This window comes from Carcharhinus amblyrhynchos, chromosome 1, assembly GCF_965287045.1.
Source record: "Carcharhinus amblyrhynchos chromosome 1, sCarAmb.v2.hapA, whole genome shotgun sequence".
NCBI lineage: Eukaryota > Metazoa > Chordata > Chondrichthyes > Carcharhiniformes > Carcharhinidae > Carcharhinus > Carcharhinus amblyrhynchos.
Window position 1 is genome coordinate 28,981,928 of NC_137324.1, and position 22,313 is coordinate 29,004,240.

A 22,313-nucleotide genomic window follows, 5' to 3' on the forward strand; every position below is an offset into this window, starting at 1 on the left:
AGAGGGAGTAAGTGGTGCAATCAGCAAATTTGCAGATGACACAAAGATGACTGGATTGGCGGGCAGTGAAGAGCAGTGTCTGGCAATACAATGGGATATTGATAGGCTGGTATATTGGGCAGATATATGGCAAATGGAGTTTAATCCGGATAAATGTGAGCTGATGCATTTTGGCCGGAATAATGTAGGGGGGAGTTATATGATAAAGGGTAAGCCCATAAGGAGTATAGAAACGCAGTAAGACCTGGGGGTGCAAGTGCACAAGTCTTTGAAGGTGGCAGTGCAAGTGGAGAAGGTTGTGAAGAAAGCCTATGGTATGTTAGCCTTTATAGGAAGGGGTATAGAATATAAGAGCTGGAGTCTAATGTTGCAGTTGTATAGAACGTTGGTTAGGCCGCATTTAGAGTACTGCGTCCAGTTCTGGTCGCCTTACTACCGGAAGGACGTGGAGACTCTGGAGAGGGTGCAGAGGAGGTTTACCAGGATGTTGCCTGGTGTGGAAGGACTGGGTTATGAGGAAAGATTGAGCAAATTGGGGCTGTTTTCCCTCGAAAGACAGCGACTGAGGGGGGATCTAATAGAGGTACATAAGATTATGAAGGGTATAGAGTAAACAGAGGGAAGCTATTTCCTATGTTAGAGATGCACAGTATGAGGGGCCATGGGCTTAAGGTGAGGGGGGAAGAGGTATAACACAGATATTAGAGGGAGGTTTTTCACACAGAGGGTAGTGGGGGTATGGAATGCTCTGCCAAGTAAGGTGGTGGAGGCAAACACGCTAGAGTTGTTTAAGAGTAACTTAGACAGGCACATGAGTGGGTTGGAGATGGGAGGATGTAGGAGATTGTTTTAAATAAGGTTCATTAGTATTGGGATGTCCCTGGTAATGTAAAAGGATATGGTATGATAATAATGTTTTTCTCTTTTAATTCACAGGTTTTAAGTCGGTCCGCCTTGTTGTCCAACGAGGGGCATACACGCGATGGGTCGTACTTGGGCTGCTCTTGAATGTTCGAGAGTAGCCTAGTGTTTCATGTCGTTAGTGTGTGCGCTTAAACTGGACCAGATGCCAGGCAACACGACAGCTCAGTGACTATCACTGTTTGCTGTGCAGACACATGGATTTGGGCCGGTGCCTGTGGGAGTTTGCGCATTCTCCCCGTGCTTGCATGGGTTTTCTCCGGGTGCTCCGGTTTCCTCCCACACCCCAAAGATGTGCTATTAGGCTGATTGGAGGTAATAGATCGTCCCTAAATTAGTTTCCCTCAATGTGGATGGCCATAAAACAACAGATATGGGTCATGGGTGGAGGGGGGACTGGTAATGTTAAAATGGCGGCGCGGGCTCGTTGGGCCGAAGGGTCTGTTTCCCGGGCTGTTTTTGTTCTTTGTTCTTTGATATCTGGAGTACTGTGTACAGTATTAGTCTTTTTCTTTAAGGAAAAATGCAAATGTGTTGGAAGAAGTTCAGAAAAGTTTTACCAAACCAACACTTGGACTTGGCTAGTTGCCTTTGAGAAAAGATTGGGCAGACTAGGCTTTTATCCGTTGGAGTTTAGAAGAGTAAGAGATGACTTGATTAAAACATATGATACCGAGGCTTTGTCACAGCATTGATGTGAACAGAATGTTTCCTTGTGTGGAAAATCTATAACTAGATTTAGGACAAAGATAAGGAGATTTCTTTCTCTCGGAGGCTGGCAAGCCTTTGGAATGCTCATCCGCAAAAGGCATTGGAAGCAGAGTTTGAATATTTTAAAACAGACGTAGATAGATTCTGGCTAAGCGAAGGGGTGAAAAGTTACTGGGGATAGGAGGGAATGTGGGGTTGAGGTTACAATTAGATCAGCCCTGATCTTATTAAGTGGTGGAGCAGGCTCGAGGGGCTGAGTGGCCTACTCCTGCTCCTAACTTGTAAGTTTATATTTTCGTAGTAGGCTGGGCTTGTGGATTACTAGTCCAGTGACACTACCCCAACGGAATCCTTCATACCATGTGCCATATACCAATCAAGTTATTAGATCTTAACTGAAGAGCCATGATGTGGAGATGCCGGCGTTTGACTGGGGTAAGCATAGTAAGAAATCTCACAACAGCATGTAAAAGTCCAACTGGTTTATTTGGAATCACGAGCTTTCAGAGTCTCACCTGATGAAGGAGCAGCGCTTCAAAAACTCAGGCTACCAAATAAATCTGTTGGATTTTAACCTGGTGTTGTGAGACTTCTTAATTGAAGAGGATTCCCTTCAACTCCTGCTACATTGAAGAAACAAAGAATGTGACACAGACCAAATGCTCATTATTAACATTGGGTTCAGACAGGATTCTAATCTCCTCCCTTCCTCCTTCTTTCAGTTTTTTCCATATTATTGTGGAGTTGCCACAATATGAAAGGTTCACCACCCTTTGTGTCAGCCATCCTTTCTGGGGGCATTTGGCAGGTGATTTACAGGATTTTGATCCCCATCGGAATATTCCAGAGCTTCAAGCAAAATAAAAATCTTAAAAACACATGAATGGAACTTACTTCAGTTCATTCTGTCCGCACACTTTCTTCGACAATGAAACCAATTCCTTTCCGTATTTCTCCTCAATGGAAGCCCTGGTTGACAGAAATGCAATTTCATTATTTCTCTCAGTAAAAGACACACCATGTTTTTTCTGGACAGAGGACTTAGTCCTCGCAATACCAGATAAACAATTTTCCTTTTTCACTTGACATGAACCAATAATTCGTGGAATGCATGTATCTATTAATGAAACCTCCGGGACCTATGAACCCAATGTCTACACACCCACTCAGTCATATAAACTCATAAGGTCTTGTTGTATGATCCAGCTCGAAATATCAGCTTTTTCTCTCTCTACAGACGCTGCCAGATTTTCCAGCATTTTCTCTTATGGTCTTGTTAACAATGAGGTCTGTTAACATCAAAGGGTTAATTATATTGCTAACAAGATTAGCTTTAATTGAGAAGAGTAAGAAGTCTCATAACACTAGGTTAAAGTCCAATAGGTTTATTTTGAATCACAAGCACTCGGGCTGCTGCCCCAGCGGTATTAGTAGAGGCGGGTACAATTTTGTCTTTTAAAAAGCATTTAAATAATTACATGGGTACAATGGGTATAGAGGGATATGGGCCAAATGTGGGCAATTGGGATTAGCTGAGGGGTTTCAAAACAAAAGGGCAGCATAGACAAGTTGGGCCTATTTCCACGCTGTAAACCTCTATGACTAAAATCACCACTCATTCTTCCAAATGGAAACAGGTTCAGCCTGTCCAACCCTTCCTTTTCAGATAACCCCATCTCAGGCATCAGTAAAATGAACCTTCTCTGAACAGCTTCCAACTCATTTATATCCTTCCTTAAATGAGATCAAAGCTGTGCATAGTCCTCCAGATTGCTTTCTGTACAACTTAAACATCCAAGCTGGTACATTCTATTCCCCTGCTTGTGCCATTCCTCGGGCTTCCGCCAACTCTTTGAAGCTGCCATGCAATTCACAAAAACATAGAAAATAGGAGCAACAGTAGGCCATTCAGCCCTTCAATGTGATCATGGCTGGTTCTCTATCTCAGCACCATACTCCTGCTCTCTCCCCACGCCTCTTGATGCCTTTCCTGTCTAGAAATCTACTTCTTTCTTAAACATATTTAGCGATTTGGCCTCCACAGCTTTCTGTGGTCGAAAGCACTAATGGATTTCTACCCTACCGTGGACAATAAGATTGTGACCCTTGGTTATAGGTCCTCCCCCAGCCAGAGGAAACATCATCCTGGCACCCAATCTGTCCAGTGCTGTCAGGATTTTATACATTTCAATGAGATCTCCTCTCCTTCTAAACCAGCCTTTCATCCATTGACACAGTCTACACTTCCCACTGCCTTGGCAGAGCAGCCAGCATAATTAAGGATTCCATGCACCCCGGACATTCTCGTTTCCAACTTCTTCTGTTGCGAAAAAGATACAAAAATCTGAGGTCACGTACCAACCAACTCAAGAACATCTTCTTCAGTGGCGTAGCCAGGTTCGAAGATCAGGGGGAGCGAGCACGTGAAAAAGGTGCCACAAAATAAAAATGACCACCCTCTCATTTCTATTCTGCTAATCCCCACCTGCCCTGTCCAGGCCCCGCCCCATGCTGACATCATCACAGTCTGGCGTCATCATGCGCACGCAAAACAGCCGTTCTTTTCTCAGTAATTTATTTTCTTTCCTTTGAAAGGATGTTTATTTTTGAAAAGGCGCCACTCCTGAAAAATGACTACTGCTGAATCCCGATGTTCATCCGTAGACCGGGCTGCCCCACTGATGGAGCAGGGCTGAGGAGCCGTGTCCGGATTGGCAGAGCTTGTGGGCGCGCCATGCTGTGATTGGTGAACTCAGCTGTCAGTCAACACTAAGTGAGTTCCCGTGTGCCGGATTGGCGGAGCGGCGGATCACGTTTCGTCCTAGGGTTGGCTTATTGAGCTGTCAGTCAGGGGGTTGGGTGTGGGTCTTCCCCATAAACCACAACATATAACCACAAAATATACATTTTTTTAAAAAAAATCAATAATCACAGGTAGGCTGTAATTAATGAATTCCATGCACAAAGTTCAAAAGGCATTCAAAATCCCCTCGTGTGCAGACAGTAGGATGGACAATGAATAATTCTCTCTGACACTATAATCTCAGGAGTGCTGCGAGATAGTTAGTTTCAACAGAGAAATGGGACATTTCAACTTCATAACTTCTGGCTCAACTTTGTGACAGAATTAAAAGATACGGTTTAATTAACAAACCAGTACTGGTGTGTTTATCTGCTCACCTCACTGCACTTTACAGGAGTGTTTCTGCCATTCAGTTCCTAGGTTATGTACATTCCCAATACAGGTTCCAGCCTCTCCGTAAACTTTTCAGTTAGTGGGTGAGGAGTCGTGGTCCCAATTGGTTTATCGAGCTGTCAGGCAGGAGGTTGGGTTTGGGCAGGAGTTAGTGGGTGAGGAGCCGTGCTTTGGATTGGTTCATCGAGCTGTCAGTCAGGGGGTTGGGTGTGGGCGGGAGTTAGTGAGTATAAAAGGCACCGCTTCTGAAAAATGTGCTCAGGGGGAGCAGTTGTCCCCTGCAGTTCCCCCCAGCCCCCACCCCCCCACCCCCCAGCCCCCACTTCCCACCTCCCAGCTACGCCACTGATCTCCTTCCTGCTGCCATCAGGCTTTTGAATAGACTTACCTTGCATTAAGTTGGTCTTTCTCTACACCCTAGCTATGACTGTAACATTACATTCTGCAATGTCTCGTTTCCTTCTCCATGAGTGGTATGCTTTGTCTGTGTAGTGCGCAAGAAACAATATTTCTCACTGTTTACTAATACATGTGACAATAATAAATCAAATCAAATCAAAGCCCCAGTGAACACAGGCCTAGTCTACGCAATCTCATTTCAGTCGCTAGACTTTCTGCTAATACCACCTCCGACCTAATAACCACCCCCTAATCTACCCCCCCTCCTCAACCCCTGCCCCACTCCTCCTCACCCAGACAACAGTCAGAAAGTTACTCTGTGATTCCTGTTCAAAGTCTTTCAACATCTTGGTCAGCCAGTGACACAATGTAATCATGATACTGCAGTAGGAACAGGAAAATGCTGCAATCTCATTCCACTTCTCCATTTACTGCAGACTTAGTTTCACTTATTTATAACTGCACTTTCCCACTATTCCTCATTAACCCGGTTTTACCAGTGTCACAGTGTTTGTGAGGAGGAAGCTAAGAGGACAACAGATCTTACGAGGAAAGGTTGAGGGAACTGGAGCTTTTCTCTTTAGAGCGGAGGAGGATGAGAGGCGACTTTACAGAGGTTTATAAGATGATGAGGGGGATAGATAGAGTGGATGTGCAGCGACTATTTCCAGGGGTGGATGCAGCTGTTACTAAGGGGCATAACTTTAAGGTTCATGTTGGGAGATATAGGAGGGATGTCCGAGGTAGATTCTTTACTCAGAGTGGTTGGGGTGTGGAATGCACTGCTTGTTGTAATAGTGGAATCGGACACTTTAGGAACTTTCAAGCGGTTATTGGATAGGCACATGGAGCACACCAGAATGATAGGGAGCGGGATAGCTTGATCTTGGTTTTGGACATAGCTCGGCACATCGAGGGCCAAAGGGCCTGTACTGTGTTGTACTGTTCTATGTTCTAGATCCACAAATATCACTTCCAGTTTGATCTCAGGAGCAGCTGGAATTCAAAAAACCCAGAAACAAAAGGCTGTGTGCTAAGCTTTTAAGCTCTTCTTATGACATGAACTTTGCTGGGGAAGAGTGTATTAATTCCTGAACCAAAGTTGCTCTGGGAAAGTGGTGTTGAGCCCCTCATCTTGATGCTTAGATTGATGTTGATGTTGCTATGGTGATGCTAGCTAGGATCCTAATGTAGGGCTAGCTAAATCAGCTCGTTTTTTTTATCCCTGGGATGTGGGCTGGCCAGCATTTATTGCCCATCCCTGGTTGCCCTTGGAGGGCAGTTGAGAGGCAACCACATTGCTGTGGTTATGGAGTCACATGTAGGCCAGACCAAGTAACTATGGCAAATTTCCTTTCCTAAGGGACGTTAGTGACCATAGAGGTCATAGAGGTTTACAGCATGGAAACAGGGCCATCGGCCCAACTTAGAACATAAGAACATAAGAAATAGGAGCAGGAGTAGGCCATCTAGCCCTTCGAGCCTGCCCCGCCATTCAATAAGATCATGGCTGATCCGTCGTGGCTCAGTTCCACATTCCCGCCCTCTCCCCATAACCCTTAATCCCCTCTCTTATCAAAAACCCATCAACCCGCGTCTTAAAAATATTTAGCAAGGTAGCCTCCACCACTTCAACGGGCAGAGAATTCCAGAGATTCACCACCCTTTGAGTGAAGAAGTTCCTCCTCAACTCCGTTTTAAACCGCCCCCCCTTTATCTTGAGGCTGTGCCTCCTAGTCCTACTATCCTTTCTGAGCGGGAAGAGTCTCTCCACCAAACTTGTCCATGCTGACCTTTCTTTAGACCTCTAAGCCAATCCCAATTGCCTGCATTTGGCCCATATCCCTCTATACCTGTCTTACCCTTGTAACTGTCTAAATGTTTTTTAAAAGTTTCACTACTACCTCTGGCAGCTTGTTCTAGACACTCACCAGTGTGAAAAAACTTCCCCTGCTGGACACTTTTGTATCTCTCACTTTAATGACCAGATGGGTTTTTCCTGACAATCAACAATGGTTTCATGGTCATTAGTAAATTCTTAATTCCAGATTTTTTTTATTGAATTCAAATTCCAGCACCTACCGTGGCAGGACTCGAACCCAGGTCCCAGACCATTAACTGAGTTTCTGGATTAATAGTATAGTGATAACACCACTAGGCCATCGCCTTCTCACATACGAGTGACTTTGAAGAGAGAGTGGACGTGATGACATGCCCATGATTCCAACGGATCAATTTTGGCAGGTACTTTACTTTCTCCATCTAGGCACTGGGTACAATGAAATTATGCCTAGTTGAATGGCCAGAAGCCAGGAAGTTTGCTGATACTGCTTTGTCATCCCAGATTTCACATCTTTGTGTTTCAAAACAGCTCATTAGGAGTCTTGAGCTAAGGTGGATCAGACGTCAGGCATGTTCCAGTAACACAAATATGTAACAACTGAGTCATGCTCTGTCTAAAGTAGAAGCAGAGCTTTAATCTTCGTCTGGTATCTGACCTATGCAGTCAGCTTGCGGAATTCCTTCTGCACCCACATTGTGGCCAGGCATCAATCAGAAGTCCTTCCTGAAGTAAAGCAGCCAAGAGTGTACAGTGATTTTACACTGTCCGACTTACGACGCATGGCACTTGGGTCATTCAGAAATTGACACCCTGTTTCAACTTTACAACGTCAATTTTGACCTTATGGCGCTACAACAACACATTGACATGTAAGCACTGACGTCTTATACTGATTGAGCCGCTGTCTGATTCAACAATGCCATTCAGCCACTGTCTTTATTTGGTTGGAAAATGAGTGTTTTAATCTGTTAATCCACCCGCAAGCCAATGTTTGGTTTTATCTTGGCACAATGGTCGTGACAGCTCTCAATACATCGCCTAATATGCATTCAGACTCGCAAGGCTAAGCAGGCAGTGATTGGTGGCTTCATTATTTCCCCCACACTAACCGAGGAACTTCTGCAAAGGTGAGCAGGTCTCAGTGACTTAATGGAGAAAGAGTTGAGAGCATCTAACACCACTGGGTGGCCCATGAGTGATTTCAGGCTTTGGTTCAGGAATCAATCCATTAATAACATTACTCCTTTGGGGAAATTGATTCTGACACAACATTTCAACTAACAATGCAGTTTTCGGGAGCCTACCATGTCCTAAGTCTGCCTGTTCACACCTTTGTAATTGTAGCCTCGTCAACAGTTTGAATAGCTTTGGGATTACCTCTTTACTTTTGAATTCTAAGATCCTATATGTAAAATATTGGAGCCCATTCATATTTATCTTGCACAGTTTCAACAACCTGTTCTCCTGCCTCTGGAAACAACATGAATCACAAAATCATTTAAGGACAACCAGCAGTTTCTACAGACATTGAAACAGAAGGGACAATCTTCCAGCCCAATATGCCCAAATCCGGTAGGAATCACTACTGGTCTCCAAAAACAGAGACCAGATGCGATGACAGGGGCCTGGAGGCCAGTGTAGCCCTCAGGTGGTCAGGGACATGGTTAGGCAGTACCCTGGCACTGTCGGGTCGGCACTGCCAGGAGGCAAGACCTGAAGAGACTGAGGCCAATAGGTGATCCCATACAGGGGGGTGGGGGAAGAGGTTTCTTTAACATTAATTTGGGATTGGGGCGCCCTTTAAACAGGCACCTCCATACCTCCGAGGAGCCAGACTGGTCAGGGTCTTTAGGCCCTGTCCCTCTACTGATGGCACAAAACATGTCCCCCCTGGAAAAAAATGACAAAGTACTGAAAGATCCTGATTGGGATCCCAAGCCAATAAGAATCACATCAGGTTTCCCGCCCAAGATGACACTGTGTTTTCTTTTGGAAACTTCCACCTAGAGTGTTAGAGATAACTGAAGTAGAGCAGTACCTATCCAGAATACTTCCAGTCAGAGGTGGTGCAGGCACTGGACTAGGGGGTAAATACAACTTTAAGGGACAAACAGATCCTTTGCTGGTATGAAAACCATCAATATGGCTCAATTGGTAGCAGTACTGAAGGGGTGCAGCACTGTCAGTGGTGCTCTCTTTTAAATGAGATGTTAAGTTGAGGTCCTAGCTGTCCTCTCAGGTGGATGTAAAAGAATCTATCGCGTGATTGAGTGCAGGTGAATTATCCCCAGTGTCTTCATCAATATTCATCCCTCGATCAACATCACACAAAACAGATCATCTGTTCATGATCACATTGCTGTTTATGCTGTGTGCAAAGTGGTTGCTTTTCCTAATTACAACAGTGAATGCACTTTCACAGTACTTCATTGCTGCAAAAGGCACTGAGACATGCTGCTGATGCAAAAGGCACTATATAAATGCAGGTCTTTCTCGTTTTAACGGCAATGCCAGAACAAGAAAATGAAAGTGGTGTGGATCAACACGAGGCCCCTCAGTTACAGTGAGAACAGCTGACCTGGATAACTACTGTACACTGGCAATGGATCGGTTCAGATGGGTTTTCTTTAAGCTTTATACCATGGCAACATGTTTAAGTAGACTGATCAGAAGCAAAGCAGAAAATCCACCACGATGACAAATCACCTTCAGACTTTTCTTTTAAAATCTGAACGCTTTAAAGAAACAGTTAAGCCAAAGTATTTTGTTTCTGTCTGTATTTCTGATTTTGGATGCGACTACCTCTTATTTTGTTTATTATTGACACATGTATTGGGATAAAGAGAAAAGTCTTCTTTCTTGCGTACTATACAGACAAAACATACCTTCATTGAGTACATAGGGGAGAGTTATGGAGATGGTGCAGAATGTTGCGTTATAGTCATAGCTAGGGCGTAGAGAAAGATCAACTTAAGATAAGGTAGGCCCATTCAAATGTCTGATGGCAGCAGGGAAGAAACTGTCCTTGAATCAGTGGCAGGACACTGCCCAACCATGTCCCTGACCACAGAGGGGTGCACTGGCCTCCGAGCCCCTGGCATGGTCTTCACAACTGGTTTCCGTCTTTGGAGACCAGTAGTGATTCCTGCCGGTGTCAAGGCACACCAGCAGTGGGAGAGGGGAAAACAGGACATCTGATGTTCCCAAAAGATATGGTGTTAAGCTGATATTAAATATGTAAATATATCTAATTATATCGTAATCAGTTAACACCCGGGCTGGGCATGAATCTAATAACGCTAATAACTTTCTTGATTTCTTTCTTGATTTTCAGAAGGCGTTTGACAAGGTACCTCACAAGAGGTTATTGCAGAAGGTAAGGGGGCATGGAGTTGGGGGTAGGGTGTTAGCGTGGATAGAGGACTGGTTGTCAAATAGGAGGCAGAGAGTGGGGGTCAATGGGTGCTATTCGGATTGGCGGTTGGTGACTAGTGGAGTGCCCCAGGGGTCGGTGCTGGGGCCTCAGCTATTTACCATTTATATAGATGATCTGGAGGAGGGAACCGAGTGTATGGTGTCGAAATTTGCTGATGACACCAAGATTGGTGGAACGGCAAATTGCGCGGAGGGTGTGGAGAGTCTGCAGAAGGATCTAGATAGGCTGGGCGAATGGGCCAGGAAATGGCAAATGGAATTTAATGTTGGCAAGTGCGAGGTGGTCCACTTTGGTAGGAATAATGGTAGGAAGGACTATTACTTACGTGGCGAAAAACTGCAGCAGGCGATGGTGCAGAGGGACCTTGGGGTCCTTGTGCATGAGTCGCAAAAACCCAGCTTGCAGGTGCAGCAGGTGGTCAGGAAGGCTAATGGGATGCTGGCCTTCATAGTGAGGGGGATTGAATATAAAAGTAGGGAGGTCTTGCTGCAGCTGTATAGGGCATTGGTGAGGCCGCAGCTGGAGTGCTGTGTGCAGTTTTGGGCGCCGTACTTACGCAAGGATATTTTGGCCTTGGAGGGAGTGCAGAGGAGGTTTACTAGGCTGATACCAGAGTTGAGGGGGTTGAGCTATGAGGAGAGGCTGAATAAACTAGGCTTGTACTCATTGGAGTTTAGAAGAATGAGGGGAGATCTCATTGAGACGTATAAGATGATGAATGGGATGGATAGGATAGAGGTGGAGAGACTCTTCCCGCTCAGAAAGGACAGTAGGACTAGGGGGCACAGCCTCAAGATAAAGGGGGGGCGGTTTAGAACGGAGTTGAGGAGGAACTTCTTCACTCAAAGGGTGGTGAATCTCTGGAATTCTCTGCCCGTTGAAGTGGTGGAGGCTGCCTCGCTAAATATTTTTAAGATGCGGGTTGATGGGTTTTTGATAGGCAAGGGGATTAAGGGTTATGGGGAGAGGGCGGGAAAGTGGAACTGAGCCACGACAGATCAGCCATGATCTTATTGAATGGCGGGGCAGGCTCGAAGGGCTAGATGGCCTACTCCTGCTCCTATTTCTTATGTTCTTATGTTAACTTTGCATGTGGAGGGGGAGGTGGTGGTTGCGGGGGGTGGGGGAGGTTAGAGCAGATGGGGCTGGAAAATTGCCCCTTCTGTTTCAACATCTGTAGAAACTGCTGGCCGGTTGGTACGTGATCTTAGATTTTTCTCTGATGAAACAAACCAAATCTGCAGGAAGACAAGGTGCTTCCTTATTGAAAGGAACCCTGTCGACAGCTCCCGGACAAAAGCAAAATACTGCAGACTCTGCAAACCTGGAAAAACAGCTGGAAAGACTCAGCAGGTCTGGCAATTTCAGCAGACAACAAAACGGAATTAACATTTCAGGTCAATGGCCGGTCATTGGGATTGGAAAAGATTAAGAAGTTTAACAGAAGCAAATGAGGGGTGGGGAGAGACGAGGAGGAAAGTACAAGTGGCAAGATTTGTCATCAGACAGAAGGGAGGCGGGGTTAAATGGAAAAGGAGACGGGTAATGCCTCGCACCATCAGCCATTTTCTCAGTTCATCACAGCTGTCTGCATTCAAAGAAAGAACAAAGAACAAGGTAAAGTACAGCACAGGAACAGGCCCTTCGACCCTCCAAGCCCACGCCGAGCATGGTGCCCTAACTAAACTAAAAAAAACCTTCTGCCCTTATTCGATCCTTACACACTGGTTAGCACTGCTGTTTCATAGCTCCAGGGACCTGGGTTCGGCTCCAGGGACCTGGGTTCGATTCCCAGCTTGGGTTACTGTCTGTATGGACATTCTCCTCGTGTCTGCATGGGTTTCCTCCGGGTGCTCCGGTTTCTTCCCACAGTCCAAAGATGTGTGGGTTAAGTTGATTGGCCATGGCTAATAAAATTGCCCCTTAGTGTCCTGAGGCGTGTAGATTGGAGGGATTAGTAAGTAAAATATGCAGGGATACGGGGGTCAGGCCTGGGTGGGATTGTGGTCGGTGCAGACTCGATGGGCTGAATGGCCTCTTTCTGTATTGTAGGGATTCTATGATATCCCTCTATTCCCTCCCTATTCATGTACCCATCCAGCTGCCTCTTAAATGTTGCTAGTGTGCCTGCTCCCACCACTTCCCCTGGCAGTGCATTCCACTCTGTGTGAAAAACCTCCCCTACACATCTACTTTAAACTTTCCCCTCTCACCTTCAAGCTGTGCCCCCTTGTAGTTGACACTTCCACTTTGGGAAAAAGCCTCTGACTATCCACCTTGTCTGTGCCTCTCATAATTTTGCAGACGTCTCCCCTCAGCCTCTGTCTTTCCAGTGAAAACAATTCTAGTTCATTCAACCTCTCCTCATAGCCAATACCCTCCAGGCCACACAACATCCTGGTGAACTTTCATTCCATGCTCTCCAAAGCTTCCACATCCTTCTGGTAGTGTGGCGACCAGAACTGCGCACAATACTCCAACTACGGCCTAACCAAGGTTTAAATAGCTGCAACATGATGTCCCAACTCTTATACTCAGTTGAACGCAAGTATGCCATATGCCTTCTTAATCACCTTGGCCGCCCCTGTTGCCACTTCTAGGGAACTGTGGATCAGTACGCCCAGATCACTCTGTACGTTAATGTTCCTAAGGGTTCTGCCATTTACAGTTTAATTCACACCTAAATTTGGTCCTCCAAAATGCATCACCTCACATTTGTCCGGTTAACCGCAATCTGCAATTTCTATTCCCACGTCTCCAATCTATTTATATCCTATTGTATCCTCCGACAATCCTCGGCACTATCAGCAACTCCGCCAATCTTTGTGTCATCCACAAATTTACTAACCAGACCACCCACATTTTCCTTCAGATCTTTTATACATACTACAAACAACAGAGGTCCCAGCACTGATCTCTGCGCAACACCACTAGCTACAGATCCCCATGCTGAAAAACACCCTTCCACCACTACTCTGTCTTCCTGTTTGTTCTTGCCCACTTCCCTCTTTTCTTGCCTCTGTACTTGAACAAAACTTGCTGCATCTCTAACCTTGTCCCAGTGCTGATAAAAGGTCATCGTCCTGAAATGTTAATGCTGTTTCCCTCTGTACAGATGCTGACTGACCACCTTAGCGTATCCAGTGTTCCATGTCCTTATTTCAGCTTTTGTAGAGGCGCAGCTCCTGAATTAGCCATCAGCAGTCAGCTCTGCCACCTCGAGAGAACATAAACCTGTTTCCTGTTGTGTAATGTTCATTCATCAGAAGACACTGCGTCTGGAGTTACACAGTTTATCTTTCCTCACATCCTGTGGGCAGTGAGACGTTGATGGTGTTATCCGCAACTCTGTTAATGCCACATCCATGTACCATTCTGCACGGATGAGCATTGAGACAGCAAAACATTTCATCACGAGGGAATTGTGCCTGACTCCATCTTCTACCGGCTGTACACACTCTCTTCTGGCCAAAAGGATGCTGAGGCTAACTGCTGTGTCCCTATAATCAAGGGTGGCACTTTGGATAGCACTGCTGCTGGTTAGCACAGCTGCTTCACAGTGCCAGGGACCCAGGTTCGATTCTGGCCTCGGTCGCTGTCTGTGTGGGGTCTGCACTTTCTTCCTGTTCCTGCATGGGTTTCCTTCAAGTGCTCTGGTTTCCTCCCACGGTCCAAAGATGTGTGGGTTAGGTGCATTGGCCATGATACATTGACCCCAGCGCGGGGGGGATTAGCAAGATAAATGAAGGTTAAGGTAACAGGGGCTGGTGGATTGTAGTTGGTATAGGCCTGATGGGCCGAATAGCCTCCTTCTGTACTGTCGGGATTCTATGATTGCGTTGCTGCTGTGTCTGAGACCAAATGGCTCAGTAGTGACCAGGCACCAAGCAGAAGGTCAACACACAACAAAAGTACTGTTTGTGGACATTAGCTAAGAACTGAACTGCGATCTGGTCCACCAGGGAATCATCTATAGAGGGGAAGGGGCCCTTGAGCTCTGAGTCTCAGTTGGGTCTTCCCGTGAGTATTTCCAGACCATCTCACTGCACTGCTTTCTCTAACCCAACAATTTCTTCGGCTTCAAATATTTATCTACTCGTTTGTTCAACAACACAATGTACGTCCCCTCAACATCTCTCGCTACCTTTAGTTAGCTAGGGACATACTGAAGTGCTTCTCAATGAAGCATTTGTGATGCACAGTGACAAAGCTTTACACACTCTCATAAATCTCTGCATAAAGAGGTTTCCTCAATTTCAATCCTCATTCTCAGTGAAGATTTTTAATTAATGATGCCTCAGTACTGGCTCCCCTGCCAAGTGAATAGGTTTGCCTTATGTAATCCATCAAGGCAGACTATTAAGGTAATGTCACTAGACATCTAGAGGCCAAGGCCAATGCCAAAGAACAAAGAAAATTGTTCTAGGGCGGCACGGTAGCACAGTGGTTGGCACTGCTACTTCACAGCTTCAGGGTCCTGGGTCGATTCCGGGCTCGGGTCACTGTCTGTGTGGAGTTTGCACATTCTCCTCGTGTCTGCGTGGGTTTCCTCCAGGTGCTCCGGTTTACTCCCACAGTCCAAAGATGTGCGGGGTTAGGTTGATTGGCCATGCTAAGAAATTGCCCCTTAGTGTCCAGGGATGCCTAGGTTAGAGGGATTAGTGGGTATAATATGTAGGGATATGGGGGTAGGGCCTGGGTGGGATTGTGTTCGGTGCAGACTTGATGGGCTGAAGGGCCTCTTTCTGCATTGTAGGGTTCTATGATTTCTATGATTTATGAAAATGACAGCACAGGACCAGGCTCTTCAGCCCTCCAAGCCTGCAGTGACCATGCTGTCTGACTTAACTAAAACCCTCTATCCTTCCAGGGACCATATCCCTCTATTCCCATCCTATTGATGTACGTGTCAAGACGCCCCTTAAAAGTCACTATTGTACCTGCTTCCACTATCTTCCCTGGCAACGAGTTCCAGGCACCCAATACTCTCTATGAAAAAAAATCTGCTTCGTACATCTCCTTTAAACCTTGCCCCTCGTATCTTAAACCCGCACTCCCTAGTAATTGACTCTTCCACTCTGGGAAAAAGCTTCTGACTATCCACTCTGTCCACGTCTCTCATAATCTTGTAGACTGCTATCAATTCTCCACTCAACCTTCGTCATTCCAATGAGAACAAACCAAGTTTCTCCAACCTCTCCTCATAGCTAATGCCCTCCAAACCAGGCAACGTCCTGATAAATCTTTTCTGTACCCTCTCCAAAGCCTCCACATCCTTCTGGTAGTGTGGCAACCAGAATTGGACACTTATATTCCAAGCGCAGCCTAACTAAGGTTCTATAAAGCTGCAACATGAGTTGCCAATTTTTAAACTCAATGCTCTGGCCAATGAAGGCAAGCATGCCCTGGGGACATGGGTTCAAATCCCACTATTGCAGTTGGTCAATTTTAAATCATAAGACCATAAGAAATAGGAATAGAAGTAGGCCATTTAGCCCCTCGAGCCTGCTCTGCCATTCAGTAGGATCATGGCTGACCCAACATATCCACCTTTCTGCCCTTTCCCTGTAACCCTTGATTCCCTTACTGATCAAAAAGCAATGAATAAATCTGAAATATAAATATACCCATCCCAGTAATGTTAACCGTGTCATAAAATTGTGACATTGCCATAAAAACCTTTTTTATTCACAAATGTCCTTTAGGGAAGGAAATCTGCCACCCTCACCTGGTCTGGCCTATGTGTAACTCCAGGCCAAATACGGATGGCAGATATCCAGACTCACAGAATCCCTGCAGCTCAGAAGAGGCCATTCAGCCCATCAAGTCTGCACCAACTCTCTGAGACAGTATATCACCCTGGCCCTCTCCTCCACCCTGTAACCCCACACATTTAACGTGGCTAATCCAACTAATCTATATACCTTGGGACACTAAGGGGCAACTTAGCATGGTCAATCCACTTAACATGCACAATTACATTTTTCTTGTGTTCAAAGAAAGAAATGATGACAGCCCCAGCTTCCATAGAATTCCTACAGTGCAGAAGAGGCTATTTGGCCCATCGAGTCGACACTGATTCTCAGACAGAGCATCTTACCCAGGCCCATTCCCCCCACCCTATCCCTGTAACTTCACGCATTTACCATGGCGAACCACTGTGCCAGCTTTTGCTTAGGATTGAATGTGGTTGATACTTAACTGCCCCCTGAAATGGCCTAACAAGCCACTCAAGGGCAATTAGGGATAGATATCAGATACTGAACTGGCCAGTGTATCCCACATGCCAGGAAAGAATGAGAAACGACCCTTCATATTTTCAAAACCTCTGGAAACATTCTCAATGCCTTTTATCCTGAAGTGAAAATAGTTCCCGAGACTTCAGCAGCAGCTCAGTAAGACCATAAAGTGTAGGAGCAGAATTAGGCCATTTGGCCCATCGACTCTGCTCCGCCATTCAATCACGGCTGATATGATTGACTAATTTGGTGGAATTCTTTGAGAACATTACATGCACAGTGGACAATGGGAAACCTGTGGATGTGGTGTGTCTGGATTTCCAGAAGGCATTTGACAAGGTGCCGCACCAAAGAAGGCTACATAAGACAAAGGTGCACGGTGTTACGGGTAATGTATTAGCATGGATAGAGGATTGGTTAACTAGCAAAGAGTGGGGGTAAATGGGCTTTTCTCTGGTCAGTGACTAGTGGTGTGCCTCAAGGATCATTTTTGGAACTGCAATTGTTTACGATTTACATAGATGATTTGGAGTTGGGGACCAAATGTAGTGTGTCAAAATTCGCAGATGACACTAAGATGAGTGGCAGAACAAAGTGTGCAGACGACACTGAAAATCTGCAAAGGGATATAGATAGTCTAAGTGAGTGGGCGAGGGTCTGGCAGATGGAGTACAATGTTGGTAAATGTGAGCTCATCCATTTTGGCAGGAATAATAGCAAAATGGACTATTATTTAAATGGTAAAAAGTTGCAGCATGCTGCTGTGCAGAGGGACCTGGGTGTCCTTGTGCAGGAATCTGAAGGAGTTGGTTTGCAGGTGCAGCAGGTAATTAAGGCAGCAAATGGAATTTTGTCCTTTATTGCGAGAGGGATGGAGTTTAAAAACAGTGAGGTTATGTTGCAGCTGTATAAGGTGCTGGTGAAGCTGCACCTGGAGTACTGCGTACAGTTTTGGTCTCCTTATTAGAGAAAGGATATACTGGGGGTGCAGAGGAGATTCACTGGGTTGATTCTGGAGTTGAGAGGGTTGGCTTATGAGAGACTGAATAGACTGGGACTATACTCATTGGAATTCAGAAGAATGAAGGGAATAGATAAGATAGAAGCAGGGAAGTTGTTTCCACCGGCGGGTGAAACTAGAACTAGGAGGCATGGCCTCAAAATAAGGGGGAGCAGATTTAGGACTGAGTTGAGGAGGAACTTCTTCACACAAAGCGTTGTGAATCTGTGGAATTCCCTGCCCAGTGAAGCAGTTGAGGCTACCTCATTGAATTTTTTAAGCCAAGGATAGATAAATTTTTGAACAGTAAACGAATTAATGATTATAGTGAGTGGGTGAGTAAGTGGAGCTGAATCCACAAAAAGATCAGCCATGATCTTATTGAATGGCAGAGCAGGTTCAAGGGGCCAAATGGCCTGTTCCTGCTCCTAGTTCATATGTTATTATGTTCTTATTCTCATCCCCATTCTCCAGCCTTCTCCCTGTAATCTTTGACCTCCTTATTGATCTAGAATCTATCTAACCCTGTCTTAAAGACACTCAATGACCCGGCCTCCACAGCCTTCTGTGGCACTGAGTTCCACAGATCCACCAGCTGAAGAAAAATCTCTTTATCTCAGTTTTAAAGGAGTGCCCTTCACTCTGAGGTTGTACCTCAGAGTTGCAAAACTCGAACCCCTAACCCTTCCATCCTAACGGCAAGTCCCATTCCAGTGAATTATCCAAAACCTATCCTGGTTTACACTCAGTGCCGAGGGAGTGGGCTTATTTCCCCTGCCAGATTTTGCTCTCCAGACCACTTGCCATTGCAGAATCATATTGGTCCCACGGTACTCTGAACTGCATATGTTCATGAGCGTATTCCAGCAGAGTCAGATGGGTGCCTCTGTCACTTTAAGATGGTGGTGGGTGGAAATCGATCAGGGAAACAGGTCAGTAAATCTGTGTGCAGCCACTTCCACAGCGCAGGGTGGATTCAAATTCTGCCCAGTGTCCAGTGTACCCCCCTCCAACATCACCACGCCATACAGTCTCAGTGAAGACCCCTGACCCAGCTGTAGAGCTCAAGGAAAGCTGTAAATCACAAGAAAAGTCCCGTACCTCTGTTTGATAAAATCTTCCAACTCTTTACATGTTTTCCGCCCATCGTTCATGTGCTGGATCAGATTATCATAGCCAACAGCGCTGGTTATGTCTGTACTCTGGAAGTAGAAAGAAAATGCAAATGCCAATAAGTCGGAAGGAAAAAAACCTGATTGAAAATGAACATTTCACATTTACAAAGGACGGCATCTTGGAGAATCAAAAGAATTGGAAGTGCTAAATGATTTCCCTTCCCCCCAGACTAGCTCTCCCTCCCCCCCAGACTAGCTCTCCCTCTGTCCGACAGGCTTAGGACCGTCACGCACAAACGGTTACAGAAACAGATGGTGCCCCATGTCAGGAAGTGGAGAGTTCTGCGCCAACAGGTTTCCCCCACTATCAAATCTATCATGTGGAGATCCCAGCATTGGACTGGGGTGGGCACAGTAAGCAGTCTCACAACTCAAGGTTAAAGTCCAACAGGTTTATTTTGTGATTTCATTATTTTGTGATTCCAAATAAACCTGTTGGACTTTAACCTGGTGTTGTGAGACTTCTCACTGTGCCAAATCTAGCGTGAGAGAAACATATTCTTCGGATTGAATAAATATTTGGCTAAGGATTCACGGGGGTGTTGCTAGGGATAGTTGATAACTGGATCAGAACTGCTGGGAAAGGGCAGAGGCTGTCTGGCATAGCAAGCCAGCATTGATTAACAGCATTGTGGCTGATAAACATTCGATAAATCTCTTTGCTTAGCTTTCACTCAGATTAAATGCAGAGTTATAGAATCCCTACAGTGCTGAAGGAGGCCATTCAGCCCATCGAGTCTGCACTGACTCTCTGACAGTGTATCTTACCCACGCCCTTGCCCTCATCACATTCCCCTAACACCACACATTTACCATGGCTAATCCATCTAACCTACACACCTTGGGGCACTAAGGGGCAATTCAGTTTGACTAATGCACCTAACCTGCACATTTTTGGACTGAAGGAGGAATGGGGCACCCAGACGAAACTCACAGACACGGGGAATGTGTGCAAACTCCACACAGTCACCCAAGGTTGGAATTGAACCTGGGTCCCCGGTGCTGTGAGGCAGCAGTGCCAACCATTGTGCCACCATGCTGCCAGGGACCCAGTTAGGTATGATGCCTGGCCCGTTCAAAGGGGCAACCAGCTGACAGGTTTACAGTAGGGGTTCATCCTTTTACCTCAGGTCAATCCTGGACATTGACTGGCAGCCACAAAGCTGCAAGACTCTGGAGATAGAATGTTGTAAATAACCGTTAGGTGTTTCCTACCTAGCTGGTGAACTAAAGTTCTTAAAGTAGAACGAAGAGCGAAGAAAATTACAGCACAGATACAGGCCATTCAGCCCTCCAAGCCTGCACCGCCCATGCTGCCCGCCTTAACTAAAAGCCCTACCCTTCTGGGAACCATATCCCTCTCTTCTCATCCTATTCATGTACTTATCAAGACACTCCTTAAAAGTCACTACCGTATCCACTTCCACTGCCTCCCCTGGCAACGACTTCCAGGCACCCACTACTCTTAGTGTAAAAAATCTGCCTCATACATCTCCTTTAAACCTCGCACATTAAACCTGTGCCCCCTAGTAATTGACTCTTCCACCCTGGGAGAAAGCTTCTGACTATCCACTCTGTCCATGCCTCTCATAATCTTGTAGACTTCTATCAGGTTCTATCAACCTCCGTCACTCCAGTGAGAACAAACCAAGTTTCTCCAATCTCTCCTCATAGCTAATACCCTCCATACCAGGCAACATCCTGGTAAATCTTTTCTGTACTCTCTCCAAAGCCTCACATCCTTCTGGTAGGGTGGCGATCAAAATTGAACACTATATTCCAAGTGTGGCCTAAGGTTCTATAAAGCTGCAAAATGACTTGTCAATTTTTAAACTTAATGTCCCGGCCGATGAAGGCAAGCATGCCGTATGCCTTCTTGACTTCTTGACTACCTTCCCCACCTCTATTACCACTTTCAGTGACCTGTGTAACCATACACCCAGATCCCTTTGCCATTTACTGTATATTTCCTATCTGTATTACACCTTCCAAAATGCATTACCTCACATTTGTCTGGATTAAACTCCATCTGCCATCTCTCTACCCAAGTCTCCAACTGATCTATATCCTGCTGTATCCTCTGATAGTTCTCATCGCAATCCGTAAATCTACCAACCTTTGTGTCGTCCACAAACTTATCAATCAATCTAGTTACATTTTCCTCCAAATCATTTTTTATACATTACAAACAGCAAAAAGTCCAGCACTGATCCCTGAGGAGCACCAGAAACACACCCTTCTATTGATATATTCATTGTTATGAACATCTTATGTTCTTATTGCTACACTCTGTCTTCTTTGACTGAGTCAGTTTTATAGCTACCTTGCCAGCTCACCTCTGATCCAATGTGACTTCACCTTCTGCACCAGTCTGCCATGAGGGACCTCGTCAAAGGCCTTACTGAAGTCCATGTAGACAATATCCACTGCCCACTCTCATCAATCATCTTCGTCACTTCCTCAAAAAACTCAATCAAGTTTGTGAGACACAACCACCTCTTCACAAAACCATTTTGCCTCTCACTAATACGTCCACTTATTTCCAAGTGGGAATAAATCCTGTCTTGAAGAATTCTCTCCAATAATTCCTCTACCACTGATGTAAGGTTCACCAGCTTGTAATTACCTAGATTATTCTTGCTACTTTTCTTAAACAAAGGAACAACATTAGCTATTCTCCAACCCTCTGGGACCTCCCCTGTAGCCAGTGAGGATTTCTCTCAAAGCCCCAGCAATTTCCTCCCTTGCCTCTCTCGGTATTTTGGGGTATATCCCATCAGGCCCTGGGGACTTGTCTACCTTAATGTTTCTCAAGAACCCCAATACCTCCTCCTTTTTGATCTCAACATGACTCAAACCCTCTACATATCCTTTCCCAGATTCATCATCCACCAAGTCCTTCTCTTTGGTGAATACTGAAGCAAAGTACTCATTTAATACCTTGCCCATTTCTTCTGGCTTCATGCATAGATTCGCTCCCTTGTCCATGAGTGGGCCAACCCTCTCCCTGGCTACCCTCTTGCTCTTTATATATGTATAAAAAGCCTTGGGATTTTCCTTAATCCTGCTGGCCAATGTTTCTTCATGACCCCTTTTAGCCCTCCTTACTCCTTGCTTAAGTTTCTTTCTATTTTCCAGGTGTTCCATACTTGCTTCATGTGTTCCCAGCCTCCTAGCTTTGACAAATGCTTCCTTTTTCACTTTGACTAGGCTCACAATATCTCTCATTATCCAAGGTTCCCAAAACTTGCCATACTTATCCTTCATCATTACTGGAATGTGCTGGTCCTGAATCCCTATCAACTTACACTTGAAAGCCTCCTACATGCCAGATGTTGATTTACCCTCAAACATCTGCCCCCAATCTACATTCTTCAGTTCCTGCCTAATATT

The 22,313-nt window shown here is 45.5% G+C and overlaps 1 protein-coding gene across 4 annotated transcripts in view; it reads right to left on the minus strand.

Annotated features, from left to right (window-relative positions):
- pstpip2 (proline-serine-threonine phosphatase interacting protein 2) overlaps nucleotides 1-22,313 on the minus strand; it is a 115,188-nt gene that overhangs the window by 52,016 nt on the left and 40,859 nt on the right. For 3 of the 4 annotated variants that reach the window (XM_080203173.1, XM_080203084.1, XM_080203202.1), the window contains exons 2-3: nucleotides 18,847-18,947; nucleotides 2,527-2,601 (exon numbers count right to left, since the gene is read on the minus strand). In XM_080203173.1, the coding sequence (XP_080059299.1) occupies nucleotides 2,527-2,601; nucleotides 18,847-18,899 (128 nt within the window). In that variant the 5' untranslated portion in view covers nucleotides 18,900-18,947. Of the gene's footprint in view, nucleotides 1-2,526; nucleotides 2,602-18,846; nucleotides 18,948-19,154; nucleotides 19,196-22,313 lie in introns of those variants that run through there. The other variant, XM_080203273.1, reaches the window with a different exon arrangement.